This window comes from Dipodomys spectabilis, unplaced genomic scaffold, assembly GCF_019054845.1.
Source record: "Dipodomys spectabilis isolate Male_0828 unplaced genomic scaffold, ASM1905484v1 ptg000266l, whole genome shotgun sequence".
NCBI lineage: Eukaryota > Metazoa > Chordata > Mammalia > Rodentia > Heteromyidae > Dipodomys > Dipodomys spectabilis.
Window position 1 is genome coordinate 1,820,054 of NW_024870943.1, and position 25,709 is coordinate 1,845,762.

The following is a 25,709-nucleotide window of genomic DNA, read 5'->3' on the forward strand; positions in this document are numbered from 1 at the left end:
GAGCTGCAGACCTCCTGACCCCATCATTTGTCTTATGTCTTTATTTTTCTCGTCCTTGCTCCCTAATTCAGGATTCCCTTTCGTTGCTGGCAGGCTCCGGCATGTGGCGCCCGATTCGGGACCTGAAAACCTGGGATCAAGGCAGAGGACCCCGCTAAGGTAAGAGGACGCGTCCAGAAAAAGAAGAGTGGGTGAAAGTATAGTTGGGAGTAAGAAATTATGGGGCAAGGTAAGAACCGCACATCATATGTGCAGGCTCTTAAGGGCATGCTTCAAGTTCGAGGAGTGAAAGTTGGACAGAGGCAGTTAGAGAGTTTCATTCGCTTTGTCAAGGAAGTATGTCCATGGTTCCCAGAGTAAGGAACCCTTAGTTTAGAAACTTAACAAAAAAAAAAAAAAAGGAAGAAAGAATTCAGGGACACTATGATGCAAATGGCCTGTAAGTTAAAACATTGCTGCTTTGTGATTGTCTGGTTCTGTGTAGCCTGCAGGTTCTGTATTGGGTTTGGCTAGAGTCTTGGCAGACGCACTATAAGACAGCCAACTGCGCCTCGGGGAGACGTCTCCCAGATCCCCATCAGGGTAAACTATCCACTAGTGCTGAAATTTTGGCCTGTCTATAGTTAGGCACTTTCTGTCTGACAGTCTACAAAGCACATGTTGTAAATGTGTTTTGTCTCAATGTTTGTGTGTATGTATTTTGGAATTCTTGGAATGTTTCTTCTCTCAGATTCATCCTGAAGCGAGAGCCCTGAGGAGGCTGGCTAACACCCCCTTTTAATATCTGTTTCTCTCTAGTTCCTTCTTTTTTACTTATACTTTAAACTGACCCCCCTTTCTACCCTTCACTGCCACCTCCTCCACCCTCTCTTGATCCAGAAGTAGGGGAGCGATGGGGGGTGAAAAACCTGGAGGATCTAACAATAACTTAAAAGGGCCAGCAGGGAGAACTTGCAGCCAGATGAAAATCCAACTGACCATCTGCAAGTGACACCAGCAAGATCTTAGCCTGGGGCCTTGGCCCAGGGGGTCAGAGTATTGGGGAGAACCTGTCAGTCTGATGGGACGACCACTAGGAACTTCTTTCCCTTGCCCCAAAATGACTGGGAATTCTCCACCTTGGAAGGCCCCTGCGTCAACGTTTGCAGGAATCTAAAAGAAAAATCCTCCAGAGGTGAGTAGAGGGGGTTCCAGTCCCCTGGTAAGTAGATTTGAGTCCCACTTGTGAATGGTAGTGAGATGTTGCCCCATTCACTGAGACCTGATTTTGTCTTTGTGGCCACTTGCCTGTCTTGTTTACTTCAGTGTGTTTTCTGTTATGTTTTCTGAGGTAGGGATAAACTGGGGGCCCATTAGCCCCCCAACTCAGCGTTTGGTTGTTGTCTTGACTAGTTCTGTTTTAGAATTGGTACCAGTTTTAAATGTACATACAACTGATTTTGATTTTTGCACGGTTTAAGATCTGTGTGTGTTTTGTATGTGTTTGTGAACATGTTCAAGATAAAAATTATCAGTGTGCTGTAACAATTGGGTAAGTTTAAGTTAAAATTTAAAAGGTTATGAGGTTTGGACACTACCAAAAATTTTAAAGACTTTTTACATTGTTTTCAATGACTTTTTAAGGATTCTTTACCATAAAAAAAAATTAAAAATCGGGTATTTTAAAATGCATAAGGCTGTTTACACTGTTATCAGTTATCTGGCTTAAAAAATGCATTGGCTGTTTGGAATTTAGTTCTCTTGGCTAAAATGTGGGGATAAATATTAAAAGTTGAAATATCAAAGTTTGTTTAACACTGTCAAATACATTACCTGTTCTATCTTTCTAAAACTGTGTATGTTCATTCAAAAACCAAGAGATAAGAAAAGGAAAAACTTAAAAGCCATCAACTGACCTATCTTTAGGTGTAAGGGGTAAACTCGTAAAAGTGCAGTTCAGCTGGTCATACATGGTGGGACGGGCCATGGGAGGAGTCCACACATGGTAAAAGAGGACAAGCTGGCACAAACGCAGTTCATCTTACCCTAAAGAGTGAGATTTGTTGCGTTCCCATTCCATAGGAGGGTCCAAGTGGCCCAGCTTTGTTCTGTCCTTTTTCTCTACAGATAAATACTAGAAACATGATGGTAAAAATTAGTGATGTGATGATCAGATTAGTATTGCTAAAACTGCCCCTTGGTCTTAAAAAGTGGGTTAAAAATGTATTTGTATAATATGACTTGCTTTCAATGATGTTCTACAATTAGGATATGTTTTTAAACTCATAAATGTGTTGTTTAACTTCTTGGTACAGTGATGATTGTAATTCTTGCCTTAAGAAAAAAATTGTCATTTGAGTTTAAAAGTTTTAATGTGTATCTGTTTTAAAACAAACAGCAAAGAGACAATGAGTGACAGTTGCCCTCAAGATTTTAAGGGATTTTTTTAATGTAACTAAAAACTAAAATATAAAAGAATAAAAGAGATTAATAGGAGGCTTAAAAAATAAGAATGGATTTCTGGATATAAAGTTTAAAAGTAAAATTGTTCTTAACATTTGCCTCAAAGTAAAAAAATTAGGATTACCAAAATAATTGCTTAATTGCTATTCCAGTTTGCTCTTAGAGGTTTTCTAAGTTTCCAGCAAGCCAAGAACAAAACACAGAGGATTCTTATAAGTTTGTCAGATGTAACTTTGGCTCTTAATAAGTTTCAGGTAAGAGCATGCTTAAAAGCTACTTATATGTTGACCACTTTGTTGTTTTTAATTGGAGTTAAGTAGCCTTTTATAAGACTCATTGATCTGCAAACTGGTTCAAAGCCAGCCCGGGCAGAAAAAGGTCCCTGTGAGACTGTCACCTCTACTCAGCCAGCAGACTGCTGAAAGAGCAAGCAGAGTTGCCTTGGGACTCATAGTGGCAGAGTGCTAGCCTTGAGTTGTAAAGCTGAGGGACAGCACTCAGGCCCGAGTTCATGTCCACCAACTAGCTAAGGAAAATACAGATAAGACATCTATCCCAGTGTAGAGAAGACATTCCTGGGACAAGAGCAATGGAGGAGCATCCAGAGGCAGTAAGCCACTGCTTGGATGACAAAAATGTCAAATCCTAGAGTCATTTGTGCATGGCCCTTCAAAAATTGGTCAGAGCAAGGAGGTCATGTGAAGATAGTTTGTAAGCATGCCTAATATCTATGAGTATCTACTTTGTAGGGACAGAAACTTGTGATAGTATTAAAAAGCTAAAGTTATAAAATGTCGGCAATGGTTTAAATCCCAACCCCTGTATGTGTCAAAGGCCCTAATTGGCAATAACTTTTGAGCAACACCAGCTACATAAAGTTTATCTGCTCAAGAAAAAGGTTTGTAAACCAAAGAGTGTGTTTCTATTAACATCTGTCTACAGGCCTGCACAGGTGACTTAGATATTGTTAGGGTTACTAGAGGTCACATTCCTAAAGATGCTGCAAAAGATGATTCTTTGCTCATCCTCCCCTTTTTTGAACAAAAGACCAAAGTCATAAAAAAAAAAATGTGACAATATAGACAAAAAAAAGACGTGAAAAATAGTAGTACAGGCCTGAGCCCTCTATATCTGCCTAAAAAAGTCAGCTTTATTTTTAAAAAAAAACTATCTAGTTAAAAAGGTTGTCATCTTGGTAATTTCTCCTGGGTTATTGTCTAAATAGTCTTAAAAACTCGTGGGGCCACAGTCTGTGAAGCCTATGTATTACTTGTATACTTAACCAGGCTGTGTAGAAATTTACAGCCCTGCAAGTGGTGTGACAGTCCCTTGGAGCCACTGAGAGACCCTGCTGCAGCCTGACAGTCACCTGGAGGAAATCTACATTGTTACCCTGACCACCTCCACCGTGGAAAAAGTAGACTAAACTCCTGCCTGATTCCATTTTTTTTGGATGGCTTCCCATTGTCCATGTGACCATATACCTACTCTAATTTTATTATGACTACTCCTCTTACCAGAGAGACTAGCAAACATTGTATTGCTCCTTCCCTACACTGTTTTGCCACTCTGGGACTTCCTAAATATATTAAAACTGATAATGGTCCGGGATATGTTGGACAAGCTTTTCAAACTTTTTATAAATCTTACCAGATTTTTCACTCTACAGGTATTCCCTGTATTCCTCAAGGACAAGAAATTGTTAAACAAGCCAACTGGCTATTAAAACACCAAATTTTTTAATTAAAAGGGGGAAATTATACCCCTTCTTTCCTGTTAATATTCTTCTCACACTTTATTTATACTAAATTTTTAAAGCTTAGACTGTAATGGCCTTTCTGCAACACAGCAGTTTTTGGGGGGAAAAAAAAGAGAGCAAAGAGCTTTTGCCCAAGTTACATGGAAGAATCCTTTAACGGGTGATTGCCATGGGCCCGATCCAGTTTTAACATGGGGTTGAGGACAGGTTTGTGTTATTTTGCAGGAAGTAAATAAATCCCGCTGGTTGCCTGAGTATTGCGTTAGGATTGTGGAAGCTCATACAGATGACACAAACACTGACACACTGGGCTTACGTGCTGGATCCCCCGATTGTGCACCCTACAACTTGGGAGGGAGTTGAAGTAATCATTCACGTCAATAGATCAGCATACAATACAGCTCCGGATCCCTTCATCCAACACAGCAAGATGGTAGATATCTCAGCCTCATACATTGAAATTCCTTTTTGTTTTACCACCAGCTCTAAAGGCTCCATTCCAAGCTGTATTATAATGCTATCCATGACTCATAAAATTTGGATCCTGGACAAAAATCAAATGTACAATATACAGATGACATCTTTACCAACTAAACACCCAGTTCATGCAAATTCTCCATCTTATATGATACCCCGTTGCATTCATTCTTCACAAATAGTAGTATCTACAGGAGAGCCTCATCCAATAAGGTACAGGCATGTACAGCCATTTGTTACCAATATTTCTGGAACTAACTCTCAATTAATGGACTGGTCTGGAGCTAATCTTACTAATAAGTACAATCTTGGACTATGGTGGATGAATGGGCATCCTCAACATCGTGTTTGGATGCTATTGGCTGCAATCAACAACATAACCTGGCCCAATTCATCCGTTTTAAAAAATATTATGAGTTGTATATCACTATCCCATGTCATTATGTATGGACTGTTTACTATCTCTGTATGAGCTAATTATTTTAATGTCACCTGTTCTAATCGTTCTTTTACTAATTGCTTGTATAGAGGCATAACTAAATCCATGCTTATTGTTAGACAACCATCTTTTTTTATGCTTCCTGTAAATATTTCTAAAACTTGGTATAATAATTCTGGCATTCAGGTGTTAAGACAATTGAAAGAACTAATGTCCCCTCATTGATTTGTTGGACTACTTGTAGCTGATGTTTTGGCCTTTATTTTGTTAGCTGCCTCTGCAGTGGCAGCTGCTGTGATACTAACACAAAATGTACAAACAGTCCATTATCTTAATCAGCTTGCTCATAATACTACATAAGCCCTACCTCTGGACTCTAAAGTGGCAAAAACTGCTATAAAAAAAAAAAACTGTTTAAACAATTTCAATGCTATATCGCTTCCCTGAATTATGTCAAAGGATTGCTAATGTCATTCCTTGGCCTGGGAATGCTTTTACTGATGGTTTTTCTATGCCTTCCTTGTATTATACGTGCACTGCAAAACTCTCTTGAGTTTAGCCAGCCAGCTACATAAGATCAAGCTCCATATAAATAAATTCCCCCCGAGAGGAACTACAGCCAGAGATGGGTAAGAGAGGGTGCCAGTCTGACCAACCTAAGACAGGGCCTTCAGCTTCGCTCTGAAAAAGTTCCCGATGACGGGTAAGGCAGACAAGGTGATCCACCCAACCTGAGACAGGCGGGTTCACTTCTTCAAAGACGGGGTGATATTGATTCCTTTACCAAAGGGAATCTAGGAACTAAATTTTTAGAAATTGTTATGAGAATGACTAAAATTCTACCAACCAATTAGTTGAATTTACAGAGTGAGATAAAAATACTGAGCTTACCAATTATTATACATTAAAAATTCTCTCATTCATGATTCTAATACCAGTACACTCTTCAAGGAATTTGGTAACAGTTAATTGACTAGGTACAACAAATAAACCTTGCAACCAAACCTTAGAGCTAGAATAGCATAGTATGTGGCGTATGTAAGGTCAGTCAAACTTAACCCATTTTCAAATATTTAGATATATATATTCCCTGGAAGATCTGTTCTGTCCCAGAGACAATACAAATCTGGAGTGAAAACATTTGGAGTTGGTTGCTACATTTATCACATTATTTATTACCTATTTCTATGTATTCCTCCCAGACTTTCTACTTCTAATCGATATATAACCAAAATCATTTTTGGGGGGGGGGGGTCCGGACATGGGGCCTGAACTCTAGGCATGGGCACTGTCCCTCAGCTTTTCAGCTCAAGGCTATCCCTCTACAACTTGAGCCATAGCGCCACTTCCAGCTTTTTTCCTTTTGCTTATGTGGTCCTGAGGCATCGAACCCAGGGCCTCATACATGCAAGGCAAGCACTCTCCCACTGAGCCACCTTCGCAGCCCATTACCAAAATTCTTATCTTTTCAGATAGCAAGTAGGGTATTTGGTGCAAAACAAGTTGGTTCTTTGTTTTTAAACAGATCTCAATTTGATAATTTAGTTTCAACTTAAAAATCCTCTTCATAGCCCAAATCTGTTTTCAAATGGTTAAAGAGAAACCATCAGTCCTATCTTATTATAAGAAAGTACAACTGACAAACTTTAGGCAAGGTTTTGGTTAACTTCAGGACTTACAGATAAGATGACTGTCAGGTGATTACTACTCAAAGTACTTTTACAAATGTGAAACTGTCTTGACTTAGGAGAAGGTACAAGGGGAGGATGAGGCAGATGGAGGAGAGACACACAATGTTGAACAGGTATATACATAAAGCTGTGCATTCAATACATGATTTTGGTCACATTTTCACATCATAGTTATTTTCTTCTATATCTTAATAAGTAAGCCTGTAGTAAAAGACTAAGCCTATATATCAAAGCAAATTCAATACAACATTCATCTTCAAGTTTCATAAATATATGCAATTCTAATTATAAAGTCTCTACAATACATCTGCACATTTTCTTAGACTAACATAATACCCAGACTCATGGAAGTCTCCTGTTAAGTAGTTAATTTTGCCTAGATTTGAAATTATTTTAATAAACATTCAATGAAGCCAGAAACAAACGTACTGTAACATTGGAATCTACCCAAGTTTTAAAGGGGGGAGCGAGGGAGGGAGGGGGAAGGGACAGAGAGAAGGAAAGGGAGAGAGAGAGAGGGAAAGAGAAGCAGCAATTCCATAAATGAGAAGGGAACTCAATCCCTTACTTTCTTTTGCTTTTTGCATCAGTTGTTTGGAAAACACTAGAAGCAGACATGAGGTTTTCTATATATTGTCCAAGAACTTAGTTTTCTGATTTTAGCTTCAGGTTTTCTTTCTTAACTGCATCTACTCTTGCTGAGAGATCTTCAAGTGTGTGTTGGAGTTTCAGCACTTCATTAGTAAGTCGTGTTTTTTCGTTCAGTTCCATCTGATTTTCAGCATCAACATCCATGTCAGCATTCATCATCCTGGGCACTGAACTGTGCCTCAAACAGAAAAATCCTGATGAAGGGTCGTCAGAGGCACTGGGAGGGGCAGAATCCGAAGATCACGCCCCCGGCCAGGGACTCCAGCACTGACTGACCAGGTTCCATCTTCTTGATGCATTCATCCACAGTTGGGCCTTTAACTCCACTGCTCTGAACCTGGCTGACTTTACTCCACACAAACATGTCCAGTGTCACTCGTTTCTCTGCAGACACCATGGAGCTTCTGGGTTGTTTCTTGGCTGTGGTGAATAGTGCCGCAGTAGATATGGTGTTCAAGGACCAACATATTCTTGAGAATATACCTACATATTTCATTTTCTATTGTCTTTTTTTTTCGGTCGGTTGTAGGACCTGAACTCTGGGCCTGGGCGATGTTCTTCAGCCCTTCAGCTCAAGGCTAACACTCTACCACTTGAGCCACAGCAACACTTCTGGCTTTTTCTGCTTAGGTGATGCTGAGGAATTGAACCCTGGTCATCATGCATGCAAGGCAATCAGTCTACCACTGAGCTACCTTCCCAGCCCCTCATTTTCTATTCTTTTTTTTTTTGGTCGGTCATGGGGCTTGAACTCAGTCTGGGCACTGTCCCTCAGCTCTTCAGCTCAAGGCTAGTGCTCTACCATTTAAACCACATTGCCACTTCCAGCCTTTGCTGCTTATGTGGTGCTGAGGAATCAAACCCAGGGCCTCCTGCATGCAAGGCAAGCAGTCTATCACAGAGCCACCTTCCCAGACCCTCTTTTGCTTTTGAAGACAGGGTCTCAACTGTGTAGTCCAGGCTAGCCTTGAACCTAGTATCCTCTTGCCTCAGCCTTCTCAGTGCTGGAATTTCAGGTGCACATCACTAAGCCCAGCTGCATTTTTTACATAACTGTTCATCAGTTCCATTGTGATCCCAAAGAGATGCTTAATTGCCTTGATGAGAGGATCATCTGCAGGGAAGCTCTCAGTCACTTTTCACCTTCCTGGGGCATAGGACCACTCTTCACCTCAATGCAGCTTCTTGGTCTGCCATGCCCTGGGGAAGGAGGCCTTCTGTGCCCACCAGGGTTAGCTGTTCTCAGTGATGTCACTGCACTCAGCACACGGGACGTCATTGTGCTCTGTGCACTGGAGCAAGGCAGGAGAAGCACACAGGGGAAGGTTTGCAGTCTGTTGCTGTGGTCACAATCAGAGCCTTGAGGTGAGGACAATGTACCCCAGGCTGGCCTAGGCTGGTGTCCCTTTCTCCCAGCCTGGTTTCTGCAGGGGAGGGAGTGTATCACTGCTGCTTTCTCTCTTCATGTGCACATACTATGAGAATTTGTTGCAACTGTTCTCTGGGTCTGTTGGGAGAAATAGCCTCACCCAGTGGCTTACATTCGCAACTTCTATGGGGATCTACTCTGCACTCCTCTCCTCACTTGAGGCCCAGTTATGGTTCTTGATTTTCTTGGGCTTATGGATGTATCCTCAGCCTCCCCCTGTCTCTGTACCCAGACTGTGCCCTCTGTATACTGAGTCTTCTCCAGTTGGAGTGTTAGGAGGACACGGTGGTTGGCTCTAGGACCCACCCTCAATTCAGAGTGTACTTATCATGGGATGTTGAAACACTCACCCACAAACACTACTTTCCTGTTCACCAGCACTGGCTCGGGACTGGGAAATAGCTTACAGGCCATGTGTAAAGAAAAACAAAAATCCCTGACTTTTCTCCACATTGCCACCACACTCAACAGAAAAGCTGTGGCCCTGAAAATCTGAGCATTTCTCCCCAGTAGCAAGCAAGCATTTCCTTTTTTTTTTAATCTGAGACTAGGACTTGAAGTAGGTATCTGATGCTTTTGCTCATTGGCAGGTGCTCTACCACCTGAGTCATACCTCCCACCCCAAGCATTTCCTCATGGAACAGCAGACACAGGCCAACCCCTCTAATTCGGTTCACTTCTCGCCCTAACTTCCCCTGCTGTGGATGTGAAGGCCCAGGTTGCTTGCCTGTGTTTCTGACTCTGCCCCGACATGGGGATGATCAGCTCTAAGGAATCAGGACTGGGGACAAATCCTCACAGGTTCACCATAAAGATTTATTCACTGAAAAGATTTGTATGGCAAGGCTCATGGGAGCTGAGTGCCTTGTCTACACTCACTATGCTCCTCGAACCCTCACATCTTGACCTCTCTGGAAGCTCTCAAAACCTCTCATATTTTACTTTTTTAATGCAAATTTCACTGGATGAGGAAGACTGTGTCAAGTGCGATCAAGCAGAAAGGGTGTGACAGGGTGCTGACAGGGCCAGGCTGGGCGCCTAGCAGAGCCTCCGCCTGCACTCTCTGGCACTCCTGTTGGCATGTGGGGCTGGACCCTTCCCAAAAGTGGTAAAGGGATGTACTGTCAGACACTGGTCAGGATTCTGCTGTGATGGCTCTGAGATGGAAAAGCTGGGTGCAGTAGTTACCATGGCCGTCCTCTGAAACAAAGCTCAGGTTCTATGGCCTGCATTCCAGAGGGAGTTAATGAGCCAGAAACTGAGCACCCAGATCCACCTGTACAGTCCAGTCCCACCTGTACATTCTTGGGTTCCCATTCACCCATGGTGTTGCCCACAGCACGGCTGTGTGTAGAGCACATGGGCAGCAAAGATGGTGCTGAGAGAGGTAGTTGAGTGGGCAGAGCCCAATTTCCTTTATGTTTATTGCATAATCAGACCGTGGAAGCTTAGGTGCATGATAGGGTGTTAACTTGACAGTGATTGGTTCCTTTCCTCCCCTGCCATGCCACCCACTCTTTTTTGCTTTAAAAAGGGCTTGATGTGTGTTAATAAGCGAGTTTTCCTGCTTGACTTGACTCTCCACTGTGTCTGAGTGTTTTTCAGGCAAAGGGAGGCTGGGGAACCGGCGAGCTGCCACACTTACATTTCCTTGGACCCCGTCCATCTTCGAGGAACAGACAAAGACCCAACATCCGGCACCCAACTTGGGGCATGAAAGGAAAAGATGCTGGCCGAGGCTAAGCAGTCTCTCAGGGTAAGTGAAACCCTTAGTATGGGTAATGCTATCTCACAGAAGAAGGAGGATGAGGAAACATTAGGCCTTAGGGAGTAATGGAGGACTTGGGAAGTGGGAAGGAAAAGGAGTGGGTCAAATTCGACCAAGAACGCACTGAAACATGCACAGTGGCAGTCCAAACAAGGGTGAAAGTTACCCCTCTGATTCAGGTGCCCCTGATGGTCTTGACCCCCTCCCTATTCCCCTGATTGGAGTGGAGGTACCTCACCCTATGGGACCTCTGAGAGGGACCTGCAAGACCTGGACCCCTACCAACCTTCCACAGAGGGGCTGAAGGCTGGGGAAGTAACATACTGGTAGGCATACCATGCAAAGGAAGGGCCACCTGGGAGCCCGGACCCTAGACCATAGGATTTGCTTCCCCAAGCATATCCGGTCAATCTGGCACCAGGAACTAATAGGCACTTGGAATGGTATCCATGGGAAGCTAAGGACATTAAAGAGTGCTGCAAGGCAGTGGTGGAGGATGGCCTGAACTCTCCTTGGGCCCAGACCTTATTACAGGACATTGCTTATCACCCATGTGTCCCTAAGGACTGGCTGGATGTGGCCAAAGCCATCCTCACCAGTTCTCAGATTATTAAATGGTGTGCTTTCTTTAAGGAGGAATGCAGAGTGCGGGTGGTGAATAACTGGCAGGGTCAACCCGAGATACCTATTACTTATGCCATGTTAACAGAGACATGGGAAGGGCATCCACTGGCATCCAACAGGCCACAATACCTGGTCTGTACTGTGACCAGGTGAGGCAGGCAGGACTTGCCACATGGTACAAACTGGATGATGGGCCTACTGAGTCCCCCAGAGCAGGAGTGAGACAAAAACCTGGTGAGCCTCTAGCTGAGTTTGTAGACTGAGTCCAACAGAGTATTAACTGCAAACTGCCGGCAGGGAACCTCCGAGATCAGTTTGTAAAGCTGCTGGTCTGGGAAGGGATGAATGCAGACCACCACATGGCCTGTGCAGGATTGAGAGAGAGTTCCCTGAGCAGATGGATGGTGGCCTCGCAGGATGTGGGAACGCAACAGCACCATTCCCAATCACTAGCTTTAGCCTTACAGGCTCAGACATCGGCAATGACTGAGGCTATTACCCATCACCTGCAGCCCAGGGCCAAGGAACCCCAATACCATTGGGGAGGGGGACTTTTTTTAAATGTGGGCAGGATGGGCACTTTAAGAGGGACTCTTTACAACAATCCCCCACCAACTGCCCCCTACACCCTGCCCCAGGTGCAGGAAGAGATACCATTCGGAAAAGGATTGTCGATCCAAGTTTGATTTAGATGGAAAGCCTTTAAACTAGGGTAGAGGCATTCTCCAGCCCCATTAACTCAAGGAGGGACACCCTCTGCTGCAAAGCCCAGGCAGCCTTGTGGCAGGATGACCCAGGCCCATTGGACCGTCCCCTTGATGGAGGGACTGCGCCCTATAATGAGTATTCTCATAACATAGGTGGGAAGCAGTTTCATTGCTTAATTGACACTGGGGCAGATTGAACCGTACTCAGGGAGGAGGAAGTGCCCTTGGACTGGAAGCTTGCACCTGGGCCCCCGATATTGGGGGTAGGGGGCAACTCCCAGTCCAAAGAGATGGTCACCCTTATGAAATGGACTAACCCAGATGGAGATCAGGGAAAGATACTCCCTTTAGTGGCAAAGAACCTCACTGCCAATGTACTAACTCAAAACATGCTAAAACAAATGGATGCTGTGTTCACTACAGACCATGGAGCATCCTATGATGATATCCTGGATGGGGAAGAAGCACAAAGGCTTAAACAGGATCTAGAGGGAATTAAGGAAAAGGATTTTTTTTAACTTTCATAATTACAGAGAAGAACATAGGAGACCCACTTGCGTGGACCCCCAATCCTAAAGGCCACTCCCCCACCCCAGTACCTCCCATTAGGTGGAAGCCAGGAAGCCCTATCTGGGTGGAGCAGTGGCCATTGACCAAACCTAAACTTGTAACCCTCCACCTTCTGGTGGAGGAACAGAAAAACCTTGGGCACATACTCCCTTCTGTGAGTCCTTGGACACACCCCTATTTGTTATTCAACAAGGCTCTGGGGCTTGGTAAAAGAAAGGATGGAGCTAGTAGGACCTCCCCTAAGAGGCAGGCCCTGGACTCCTGCTATACCTTCAGAATATACCTTGGTTGTGATTAATATTCAAGTTTTTTTTTTAAATATCCCCCTGCATCCAGATGACTGCGAGAAGTTTGCTTTCTCCATCCCTTCTAGCCCGGCCTTTTGCCAACAATACTTGGCCACACTTTTAGGTCCTATGCTTGGTTCAGATACCTCCCTTGCTTATGCCTACATGGATGATATAATCCTGGGGCACCAAGACCCAGGCTGCCTGGAGGGCCTTCTGGCCCCCGTTCTCGCCATATTAAAAAAGGGGAGTTTTACCATAGCCCTCAATAAAATTCAAAGGTACCTCCTTTTAAGGTGTTTGGAACCCACCTTACCTTGTCTCAGGCCAGGCCCTTAAGCCTTTGCTGGATATTCCAGCCTCTCTGACCTTAACCCAACTTCAGAGCCTTTTAGAGGAAATCAATTGGCTGTTGCCATGGGTTCCTGTCCCTAAAGATAGTCTTCTGCCCTTATTTGCCTTACTAAAAGACAGGACACCCCATGAAGTTATTACAATTACAGACAGCCATCGGGCAATATTTTTGCAGCTCCAAGAAGCCCTGGAAGAAGTTTCCCTGAGGAGGTATTCTATTTTTGAGCCCATTTCCCTTTGGTTTTTTGCAGGTGTTACATTGATTTCTGCAGTTTTATCTCAAAGGGGGGAGCCATTAGAGTGGGTTCACAATTCCCTGGGGGGGCACACCTTTGGTGTACTCTCAGGCAGACCAACTTGCAGACCAACTTGCTATTGTCAAGTGAAGGACCCAAGCCCAAAGGCATTATGGCTTGGATCTTCACTAAATTGTTTTTCTTTTTTGATTGGCAGACGTTGAGTGGCTCACTCCAGCCAATGCTCATCTTGCTCACTCATTGGAGGGGTTTCTAGGCCAAATTGACTGCATTGATGGGGAGCCTTTCCAGTTGCATGTGGCAGGTACCGTGTCTTTTGGGAAAGGTATTGCTGTCCAGACAGCAAAGCAGAAGCCTTGGGCTCACACCTACAGAACATGCAGAATTGGTTTTGTGAGCAATTACTGAAGCATGATTGTGGGCTAGAGCAAAATGCCAGGCTGGCATCTTAAAGAACAGCAGTGTAGTGTTGGGGTTCTGGAGGTGGTGCTCTGAGCACTGGGTGCTGTGCTTCCTGTGGCAAGTCCTAGGTCAGAATGGAAGAATCCCAGAGATCGGTGGTGCCCCGGCCTGCCCTGCCCAGCCCTGAGGATTGAGACTGTGGCTGGGCTTGGCGCTGTCTTCAGGTGGGAGCCAGGCACAGGGGCCGGTGGTTGCGGGCAGGCTGGGGGGGGGGGGGGGGAGACAGCCTACAAAGTCTCCAGGAGGCAGTAGCTGAACCGAGTCTGAACAGAGAAAAAGGATTTTTGGTAGAGAACAGTGCTGAGAGTATAAGCTGTACCTGAACAGGAAATCTGCTTGCCACAGTGTTGCGCAGGATGGGACTCAGTCTCCCTTCCCTGAGGGGTGCAGAGTGGCCCAGTCATGCAGCGCTCCCCAACCCACACCCAGCTCGTATCTTGTTCTCTATGCTGGCCATATGGGAAAACTCTGGGTACTGACAGCAACCTTGGGTATCTTGGGGCCGGGATCCCAGGATGCCTTGGCCCAGAGTAGGCTGTGATGGGAATGCCCTGCCCTTACAGACACCATCTACGATGAGGATAAAGTCCTTCTGGCCCTGGCTGAGCAGCTGGGAACCTTCACTGACCTGGTGGGGGCACAGAGAATGTGCACTGCCTGCTGATGAGTGGCATGTAGGGTCCCTGTACCATCCCCATGACAAAGACAGGAGCCATGGAGCCATGTTGGGAGGGGTCGGGGTGCTGTCCAGGGTGGCCTCAGGGCTGGAGGGCTGAGCAGAACATCAGTGCCACCCCCTGCCCCACTCCTGCAGCCCCCGCTGGAGTCGCTGGCCATGGTGGAGGAGACAGTGGTGCGGGCCTAGGCGGTGGAGTCCTTGTTGCCGGAGCCTGCCAGCAACAAAATGGAATCCTGGATTAGGAAAGCTGAGATATCTCCCATGTTGGTGTGCTAGATGAAGGAATCGGGGGCTGTACTGTATGCTGATCTATTGACGTGAATGAGTACTTCAACTCCCTCCCAAGTTGTAAGGTGCACAATCGGGGGATCTGGCATGTAAGCTCTATGTGTCAGCATTTGTGTCATCTGAATGAGCATCCACAATCCAAACGCAATGCTCAGGCAACCAGCGGGATTTATTTTCTTCCTGCGAAAAAATACAAACATGTCCTCAACTCCCAGTTAAAACCAGATCGGGGCCCGTGCCAATCACCTGTTAAAGGATCCTTCCACTTAACTTGGGAAAAAGCTCTTTGCTCTCTTTTTTCCCAAAACCACTGTGCTGCAGAAAGGCCATTACAATCTAAGCTTAAAAAATTTAGTACAAATAAAGCATGAGAAGAATATTAACTGGAGAGAAGGGGTATAATTCCCCCATTTTAATTTAAAAATTGGGTGTTTTAACAGTCCATGGGCTTGTTTAACAATTTCGTATTCTTGAGGAATATAGGGAATATCTGTTGAGTGAAAAATCTGGTCAGATTTACAAAAAGTTTGAAAAGCTTGTCCGACATATCCCGGACCATTATCAGTTTTAATATGTTTAGGAAGTCCCATTGTGGCAAAGCAGTATAGGGAAGGAGCAATACAATGTTTGCTAGTCTCCCCGGCAAGAAGAATAGCCATAATAAAACTAGAGTAGGTATGTGGTAACATGGACAAAGTGAAACCATCCAAAAATGGAATCAGGCAGGAGTTTAGTCTACTTTTTCCATGGTGGAGGTGGTCAGGGTAACAATGTAGATTTCCTCCAGGTGACTGTCAGGCTGTAGCAGCAGCAGCAGGGTCTCTCAGTGGCTCCAAGGGACTGTCACACCTCGTGCTGGGCTGGAAATTTCTACACAGACTGTTAAGGATACAAGTAATACATAGGCTTGGCAGGCTGTGGCCCCACTAGTTTTTAAGACTATTTTTAATTTTCTAAGTTAAAGAATCTTTAAAAAGTCATTTAAAACAATGTGATAATTCTTAAAAATTTTTGGTAATGTCCTAAGCTCATAACCTTTTGAATTTTAAACTTAAACTTACTCAGTTTTTACAGCATGCTGATAATTTTTATCTTGAACATGTTCACAAACACTTACAAAACACACACAGATCTTAAAGCGTGCAAAAATCAAAATCAGTTGTACGTACATTTAAAACTGGTATCAATTCTAAAACAGAACTAGACAAGACAACAACCAAAGGCTGAGTTGGGGGCTAATGGGCCCCTAGTTTATCCCTACCTCAGAAAACACACCGAAGTAAACAAGACAGACAAGTGGCCACAAAGACAAAATCAGGTCTCAGTGAATGGGGCAACATCTCACCAACATTCACAAGTGGGACTCAAATCCACTTACCAGGGGACTTGAAACCCTCTACTCACCTCCAGAAGCTTTTTCTTTTAGATTCCTGCTAACTTTGACCCAGGGTCCTTCTAAGATGGAGGAGAATTCCCAGTCATCTTGGGGAAAGAGAAAGAAGTCCCTAACAGCCGTCCCTTCAGCCTGACAGGTTCCCCCCCCCATACTCAGACCCCGTGGGCCAAGGCCGGAGGCTAAGATCTTGCTGGTGTCACTTGCAGGTGGTCAGTGGCAGTTTCAGCCGGCTGCAAGTTCTCCCTGCCGGCCCTTTTAAGTTATTGTTAGATCCTCCAGGTTTTTCAACCCCCACCATTCCCCTCTTCTGGATCCAGAGAGGGTGGAGGAGGTGGCAGTGAAAGGTAGAAAGGGAGGTCAGTTTAAAGTGTAAGTAACAAAGAAGGAGCTAGAGAGAAACAGATATTGAGGGAGTGTTAGCCAGCCTCCTCTGGGCTCTCGTATCAGTATGAATCTGAGAGAAGAAACATTCCAAGAATTCCAAAATACATACACACAAACATTGAGACAAAACACATTTACAGCATGCGCGTTGTAGACTGTCAGACAGAAAGTGCTGGACTACAGATGGGCCCAAAGATCCGCACTAGTGGATAGTTTACCCTGATGGGGATCAGGGGGATGTCTCCCACTGGCCCAGTTGGCTGTCTTATAGCGTGTCCACCAAGACTCTTGCCAACCCCAATACAGAACCTGCAGGCTACATGACACCAGACAATCACAAAGCAGCAATGTTTTAACTTACAGGCCTTTTGTATCATAGTGTCCCTGAATCCTTTTTTTCCTTTTTTCCTTTTTTTTTTGTTTTTTGCTAAGTTTCTAAACTAATGGTTCCTTCCTCCAAGAAGCATACTTCCTGGGGCATACTTCCTTAACAAAGCAAAAGAAACTCTCTAAGTGCCTCTGTCCAACTTTCACTCCTCGAGCTTGAAGCATGCCCTAAGAGCCTGCACATAAAATGTGCAGCTGTTACCTTGCCCCATAATTTCTTGCTCCTGATGATACTATCACCCGCTCTCTTTTTCCAGACGTGTCCTCTTACCTTAGGGGTGTCCTCTGCCTTGATCCCAGGTTTTCATGTCCCTGTTCCGACGCCACTTGCCGGAGCCTGCCAGCAAAGAAAGGGAATCCTGAATTAGGGGCGAGGATGCGGAAAGATAAAGACATAAGACAGAGGATGGGGTTGGGAGGTCGGCAGCTAAAGACTGCAACACCTTTTATTTTTAACTTTCCCTAAAATATACAATTAGAAGTCAAGAGGTAACATAAGGTTACAATAGTCCAGAAAAACAAGGAAAATTTCAGTAAAAACAGGACAAGGTCAACTGGTAGAAAGTAAAACAAACTCTGCAGACATAGCAAAGCAATCCCGGGCACCTGGTGCTTTTCAAGAAAGCCAGCTCCTTGTATGTGCCTTCAAGTGAGCACAGGGTCAAGATGACCTTTAAACTTTACTGTCATCTCCCAACACCTTGTGGGCCATCTCCCACGAACTCTCACCCTCTGACCTCGAAATCCATTTCGTGCCCCTGGTGGTGGGCAACTGGTTCACCTCCCGTACATCTGCCTGAGGCCTCCTCTCCGTTTGCTACCCAGGAGTGTCCAGCACTGTGAAAGCAGAGCTCCGCCAGTGAGTCCCGGCTTCCCTACCACCACCTGCTCCATCACCCCTGTCCTGTTCCCTCGGGACAGCTCACCTGCTGGGCCTCAGTGGCAGGCCCCCGCCCCCAACGGGTGTGTGAATGAGCAGTAACCCTACCTGCTGCTCCCTTGAGCTGCCGTGGCTGAAGGCCCCCCTCCTCTTCTTCCTCCTATCCTGGGTGAAGCCTCCTATGCCTGGGCAACAAGAATGGCGCCCAAGGGTCCACCCCCTCTGATCTCTCCTGGCTCCGAGTTCGTCCTGCCCAGTGAGTCTCATCCCTCCTTCATATTGAGCATAGTCACCAGGTGCCGCTGTGAATGAAGCCAAGTCAGGAGCTGGCTGTGAGCTCTGAACAGGAGGTGTGCAGCAGGTTAGCAGGAGTTGGGAGTCTGGTCACCTCATGGCAAGGACACAGGGGACAGGAAACAATGTGGTAGCGCAGAACTGAGGGTGCTCAGGAAGAAAGAAGGAGACAGAGATGGAGAGAGATGTCCTGAATGTGCGAACTCTCCAGAAGTAACGAGTCCAGGCAGGGCTGCATGTCAGCGTGACAATGGGAGGCTGTGCTTCCAGTTGACTGCAGGGGTGCGTGGGGCACAGAGCCTAACCTTGTGCTGAAAAGCTTAGGGACAGTGCCTAGGCCCAGAGTTCAAGCCCCACAGCCAACAAAAAAAAAAAAAGAAGAAAAGTGCGTGGAGCATTGCTGAGCACTGTGAGGGTGGGGAAGCACGGGGCGTGGGTGGTCTTGGATTTGGATCATGCTCAAGACAGAGTGTGAGGTGGGTGAAGGGTGGGGTACTCCTGGGGAGCTGGTGTGAAGAGGGGGTGGGCTGGGGGCAGGGAAAGCCTGCATCCCCTCACAAGGCAGGGAGGTGGTGGAGGACGCGCGCTGCCCCTAGGTTAGGAGGCTAAGTCCACATCCACGCTCTCCAAGGTGACACAGACAGGGAAGACCTCTGGGGATGGGAACATCAGGGGTCAGGAGAGGTCCAGGTGTGTGTGAGGTTAATGATGACACCAGACAGCTCCCCAAGGAGACCCCAGCACGCGTGTGCTGGGTGGAATGACTTTGGGCTGGATTAAGGGCATGGGGCATGGAGGGAATCTGGCTAAAGCGAGTGTGGGGGGAGGGAGTGCAGAGATGGCGGGGTCTGTGGTTCAAGCCTTTCTGTGGTGGGGTGGATGTGGGAACTTCAGATCAGGAGGAGGCGCCTGGCTCAGAGCCCACAGTCCACCAACACCCGGCATAGTCCCTGGATAGCTCCTGGAGGCAGGCCTGCCATCTGCTTGCTTTCCTTTTCTGTGCCGGTACCAGGACTTGAACTCAAGGCCTGGGGCATGTCCCTGAGCTTTTGTGTTCAGGGATGGTGACTGTCCCCAGGGCATCAGTGCTACTTCTGGCTTGCTGTCACCCTGAAATTCATTCCAGAGAAGAAAAGGGTGGAGGTGGAGAGCCCTGGACCGGAGGGCCCTGCCTGTCGTTCAGCACAGCAGCCCTGACCTGACCCCCAGAGGCTGTGGTAAGGTGACCTCATAACAAGGGACCTGAGGATCACTGCAGGAAATGTCACAATAGCCAAGCAAGGGACTTTCTCAAGGAGCCTTCATGTTGCAAAAATAACTTTACATTAAAATATGTGCTTTTCAAAAGTATACTTAATGTCCTGGTTGAATTAGCAGAAAGTCTAGAGATATGAAACATAGACTGCAAAGGAAAAGAAACCGTTGTGAAAATAAATTATGTGTAAGAAATAAACAGGGACAAGACTAAAGGAGGAACTGTCAGGAAGGAGCCTTGATGTTTGTGGTCAGTGCTGCACCAGCAGGACTCCCTTCCTTCCTTCCTTCCTTCCTTCCCTCCTTTCTTTCTTTCTTCTTTCCTTCCTTCCTTCCTCTTCACTTCCTTCTCCTCCTTCCTTCTTTCCTTCATTCCTACCTACCTTCCTTTGTTCATTTCTTCCTTCCTTCCTTCTTTGCTGGCTTTCCCTCTCTCTCCTCTGTCTGTCTCTGTCTATCTGTCTGTCTGTGTCCCTCATTCTCTCTTTCCTTCTTTGTGCCAATCGTGGGGCTTGAACTCTGGCACCTCTTCTGTCCCTGGGACGATTTTGCTCAAAGGTAGCGCTCTATCACTTCAGCCAGAGCACCACCTCCATCTTTTTTTTTCTTTTAGTGGTTTATTGGACACGAGAGTCTCAGAGAGTTTTCTGCCTAGACTGGTTTTGAACTGTGATCCTTATATCCTGCCTCCTCAGGAAATCAGAACACAGCCATCAACCACCACCAACCAGCTGCTATTTTCTTTCCAACTACTTTCTTCTCCAGAACAGAAAGGGCTTCAAGAATGATTTGCTTCATTGCATAGGGAACTATTAAAGAGAGAAAAAAAAATCAAAAGACTCACAATAGAATTAGGAAAACATGTTAGGTGAGTTTAACCAGTTTATCTTAAACTTGACACCACCAACACATAATGGGGCAGATTCTCTGGAAGAAGTTGACATGATCTAATAAGCATTATTTCAAATTTTAACATTTCCACTTTCATATAATTTTGTGCGCCAGCAAAATAGAGACAGATGAACACAAACACAGATATATAGCACACAAATGTGCATGTGTGGACATGTGTGCACACTTCTATCTCTCAGCAGATGACTTTTATCTAGGTGTGGAGATTGTTGAATGGCCAAGCAAAGTTCAGCAGAGAAGCAAGCTTGGTGGTCCTCAGGAGAGGACCTGGTTCTTCTTTGTGCAGGTGAAGAGGAGGCTGCAGGGAGTGGAGTGTCCGCTCATGAGCAGGAAAGGGCTGAGGGCTGGGAAACAGCCCATAGCAAATGCTGCCATATGGTGCAGCACAGGGCTGGGGTTGTAAATCACAGACAAGCAAATCTGACAGATGAAGGACACAGTGTAAAAGGAGACAAAGGCGCTCACCAGGAGGAGGACGCTTATGATGGCTCTGGACTCGAGAGAGGCTCTGGTGGAGACACTGGTCCTCGGGATGTGTCGCATTTTCTGCTTGTGTCTGTACAGGACAAAAAGCATGGAGGTGCTGGCCCAGAGCATGAGCCCCAGAAACAGAACATCAGGCCCTGAGAGTATGGCCATGTGCAGCACAGCAGCAGCTGCATTGTGACGCACAGAAGAACAGTATCCATAGGACTTTAAGCTCGTCATATTGTCATGCAATTTGGGTCCAGTCATGTACATAAGAAACATAATGCTCACCAGGAGGGAGACCCCCCAGCTGAGGTAGACGGTGGAGACAATGTGCTTGTGGGCTCTCCCCTTCAGCCTTGCCCACCTGGAGTCCCCCTGGCTGATGCTGACAGCAAGGAAGATACTCAGGGAGCAAGTGCTACCCATCGACACTCCCCTGCTCACTCGGTAAAGATAGAAGACCATTTTGCACCCCACATCATTTAAGAAAATTCTCCAGCCCAAAGCCACCATGGTTTGGGGAACACCCCTACACAGAAGACTTAGGAAGTTGGCCACAATTAAGTGCCTAAGCATCAAGTCTGTGGCTCTCATCCTGTTCCCCATGCAGGAAAGGAATAGATAATGGGAGAGAAGAGACAAATTACCCACAAAACCAACCACAGTCTGGGCTAAGAGGATCACTCCCATAGACACATGGGCATCTCCCATCCTCTCTGTTCCTTCAGTCTCATCCAGAGGCTCTGGCTTGGGAAACTGAGGCCTGCATGGTTCCAAAGGAACTCAACATTCTCCATCCAGCATTCAGACCACCAGAAATACTTTCCTAATGTATCTCATGTATTAGGAAAAATCCAATTCTATTCATCCATCGAGAAGAGGAAGATCGCATGTTCATGGAAATGGGTGAGCCTGGAGAAATGGCATTAAGTGAAGGTGAGTCAGGTTCTGAGATGAAGGCGGCTACATTTCTCCTCTGTAGAATCAGATCTAAGATTCTGAACAAGCAAGGCCCTAGTGGTTCAAGACTGTAATCCTAGCTACTCAGGGGCTGAGACCTTGGATTCCCAATTCAAGGCCAGCCTAGAGAAGGAAAGCCTGTGAGACTCTTCTCTTCAGTTAAGCACCAGCAAACCGGAAGTAGAACTATGGCTCAAAGTGGGAGAGGCCTAGCCTTGAGCAAAAAGGGCTCAAGGAACATGGACAAGACTCAAGTTCAAGCTCTCTGACTGACTAAAGAAACTTGAAACATGCGTGACACGTTCCCCTGGTCACATGCACTTATACCTCAATACAGTGGCTGCTGGCGTGGGTCCTAGGTGTCACCCTTTCCTCAACACGGAGTCCACATTTCACAGAAGAAATACCAGGAAGATGAAACGGTCTGTGGTGGGGATGGTGCAGGTGAAGGAAGAGGTGGATGACAGAGAACGAGAGGGGCACTTTTAAGTTCAAATGCCATTCTAGAGTCGCTGCTGTGAACACATCGTCCCCAACCCTTGAACAATCAGGATTCCTCCTCACTTGTCATAAACCAGGACAGACTCTGTTAGGAAGAAGAAGTGAGGAACCAACTGAGCTTGGGGGTGGGGAGCCTAGAACCCCAGTTCTTTTCACTGTCCTAGCCCATTCCTCTCCTTCCCTGTGGCTTTGTCATGCATCCAGGATCAATTTAGAATCCCTGCTCCTAAGGTGATATCTTACTCAGAGTGTGGAACCTGGGGTCTCTCCTGCAGGCTGCGCCTCTCCAGTGGCAGTGAACACAAGTGCTCGCCTCTTCTCTCAGGATGTGCATGGCAGGGCGGGTCGTTTCTGAGATGCACATGGGAACTTCAGAGCTTCAGAGGGCTCCTTAGATAGGGGTCCAGGAGGGCGGCAGCTGAGGTCGTCTCCCGCGGGAGTGGTGATTTTCCCTTCACCTGGGGTGGCAAGCCAAGTTCTCAGTAAACTTTTTCTTCTCCCCCATGTGACAATTATCAAGACACTTTTCACTTTCATGTGGGTACTTCTCCAGGGGACAGGGGAGTGGTGCAGTTGCTTACCTCTCCTGGATCCCAGTAGGCCAGCAGGAGACACTAAGGCCTGAGAGAGATGACTGTAAACAACCTCAGCAGTGTGTAAGCCATGTGTTCCCAAAGTTTCTTATCCAAAGTGTCCCTTCCTATTCTTTTTCCAGTTCTGAGACTTGAACTCAGGGCTTGGGCACTGTTCCTGAGCTGTTTTTGCTCAAGGCTAGCACTCTACCATTGGCGCCACAGCACCATTTCTGGTTTTTTCTATGTGTGTGCTGCTGAGGAATTGAACCCAGGGCTTCATGCATGCTAGGCAAGCCCTCTATCACTTAGCCACCTTCCCAGCCCTCCTCATCTCAGTCTCCTTTTATTTTATCATCTTATATGCTGTTAGAAAACAAAAATGGAACCCTGTACTGATGCACCCTCAGGAGCCTGATATTAGAGAATCAAGGTTCAAAGCCAGCCTGGTGAAGAACGCACATGAGATTCTTATCTCCAATTCTTATCTCCACTCTCTGGTGGTAGAGTGCCAGTCTGGAATAAAAGAGCTCAGCAACAGCATCCAGGCCCAGAGTTCAAACCCCTGGACTGGCACAAAAGAAAGAAAGAAAAAAGAATGAGACATTTCTGTACAGGAGCTTCTTTGGCAATAATGGCCATTTTTTTCTTAAAATGTTTTCATCCCTAGAGACCCCATTTGGAGATTAGACGTAAGCATTTCATGCATATTCCTGAAAGCAGGATGATCTCTTTTCATGCTGGTTGTTTCTGAGGAGGTAGCTTCATTCTCTAAGTCACTACCCATTTTCATTATCAGTGGTGATTTTGAAGCAGGAATTTGTCAGTGTGCTCAGGAGAGGATCAGCAGTAACTCCTCACCCTGGGTTTCTGGTCTACCTCATTGCATATGACTCCATTCTTCACCTGGACCCTTCTGGTCTTGCTGACAATTCTTCTGCCCTGTTCTTGTCTGTTTCAAGAACATGCATTTGCCTTTCTGTGTCTGACTTCTTGCATTTTCCACAGCGATCTGTAGTTCTAGAGATGTGGCAGCAAATGACAAGATTTCCTTCTTGTTCCTGGCCTAGTCATACTTTGTGATGGAAATAGGCTACATCTTCTTTTTTTGTGTGTGTGAAACATCTTTTTCTTAAACAGCAAAGCAGAAATGCAACACAATTTTAAATATTTGTAAAATTAGGTCACAAAAGGGATGCAGACACGTGGGGCTCAGAGCCCCAAGGGACGTTAGGTCCCTTCTTTGGATTTGCTGTCTGGGAGCCTCTCCAGTTGCATGTGGCTGGTGCCGTGTCCTTTGGGAAAAGGTGGTGCTGTCCAGACAGAAAAGTAGAAGCCTCAGCCTCACGCCAGCAGAACATGCAGGATTGGTTTTGTAAGCGATTACTGCAGCATGATCGTGGGGTAAAGCAAAATGCCAGGCTGGCATCTTAAAGGACAGCAGTGTAGTATCAGGGTTCTGGAGGTGGTGCTCTGAGCCCTGGGTGCTGAGCTTCTTGTGGTGAGTCCTAGATCAGAAAGGAAGAATCCGAGAGATCGCCGGTGTCCTGGCCTGCCCTGCCCAGCCCTGAGGCCTGAGACTGTGGCTGGGCTTGGCACGGTCTTTGGGTGGGAGCCGGGCACAGGGGCCGGTGGTTGGGGGCAGGCTGGGGGGAGGGGACAGCCTGCAAAGTCTCCAGGAGGCAGTAGCTGAACCGAGTCTGAACAGATAGAAAAGGATTTTTGGCAGAGAACAGTGCTGAGAGTATAAGCTGTACCTGAACAGGAAATCTGCTTGCCACCGTGTTGCACAGGATAGGACTCAGTCTCCCCTCCCGGAGAGGTGTAGAGTGGCCCTGTCACTCAGTGCTCCCCCACCCATCCCCAGTTCCTATCTTGTTCTCTGTGCTGGCCATATGGAAAACTGTGGGTACTGACAGCAAGCTTGCGCATCTTGGGACTGGGATACCAGGGTGCCGGGGTCCCAGGGTGGGCTGTGATGTGAATGCCCTGCCCCTACAGACACCATCTACGCTGAGGATGAGGTCCTTCTGGCCCTGGCTGAGCAGCTGGGAACCTTTACCGGCCTGGTGGGGAGTCCAGAGTACGTGCACTGCCTGCTGGTGAGTGGCATGCGGGGTCCTCGCTCCCATCCCCGGAGCAGAGACAGGAGCCATGGAGCAGGGTTGGTAGGGGGGCGGGGTGCTGTCCAGGGGGATGGCCTCAAGGCTGGAGGACTGAGCAGAGCATCAGTGCCACCCGCCCCTCCCCCGCCCCTGCAAACCCCACTGGAGTCGCTGGCCATGGTGGAGGAGACAGTGGTGCAGTACAAGGCAGTGGAGTCCTTGCAGGCCATCTCCCATGAGCACTCGCCCTCTGACCTCGAAGCCCATTTCGTGCCCCTGGTGAAACGGCTGGCAAGGGGCGGCTGGTTCACCTCCCGCACCTTGGCCTGCGGCCTCTTCTCCATCTGCTACCTGTGAGTGTCCAGCGCTGTGAAAGGAGAACTCTACCAGTGAGTCCGGGGCTCCATTGCCACAACCTGCCCAATTGCCCCTGTCCTGTCCCCTCAGGTCAGCTCACCTGCTGGGCCTCAGTGGCAGTCCCCTCCCCCCCACATGTGAGTGTGAATGCGCAGTAACCCTACCTGCTGCTCCCCCCGAAAACCCCCCACCTACTCTTCCTCCTATCCTGAGTGAAGCCTCCTATGCCCTGGGCAACAACCATGGCACCCTAGGGTCCACGCCCTCTGATCTCTCCTGGCTCCATGAGTTCTTCCTGCCCAGAGCCACTCTAGATCCCCAGGTATTTCTGAAATCTCTGTTCAGATGACAC

The 25,709-nt window shown here is 46.8% G+C and overlaps 1 protein-coding gene and 1 pseudogene across 1 annotated transcript; both read right to left on the reverse strand.

The window, feature by feature from the left end:
* Positions 1 to 7,372: 7,372 nt before the first annotated feature.
* Positions 7,373 to 7,618, reverse strand: LOC122125877 (annotated as a pseudogene).
* Positions 7,619 to 20,646: 13,028 nt separating this feature from the next.
* Positions 20,647 to 21,288, reverse strand: LOC122125553 (vomeronasal type-1 receptor 4-like). The gene has a single exon (XM_042700075.1). The coding sequence runs from the start codon at positions 21,286 to 21,288 to the stop codon at positions 20,647 to 20,649; it is 642 nt and encodes a 213-aa protein (XP_042556009.1).
* Between the last annotated feature and the right edge of the window lie 4,421 nt (positions 21,289 to 25,709).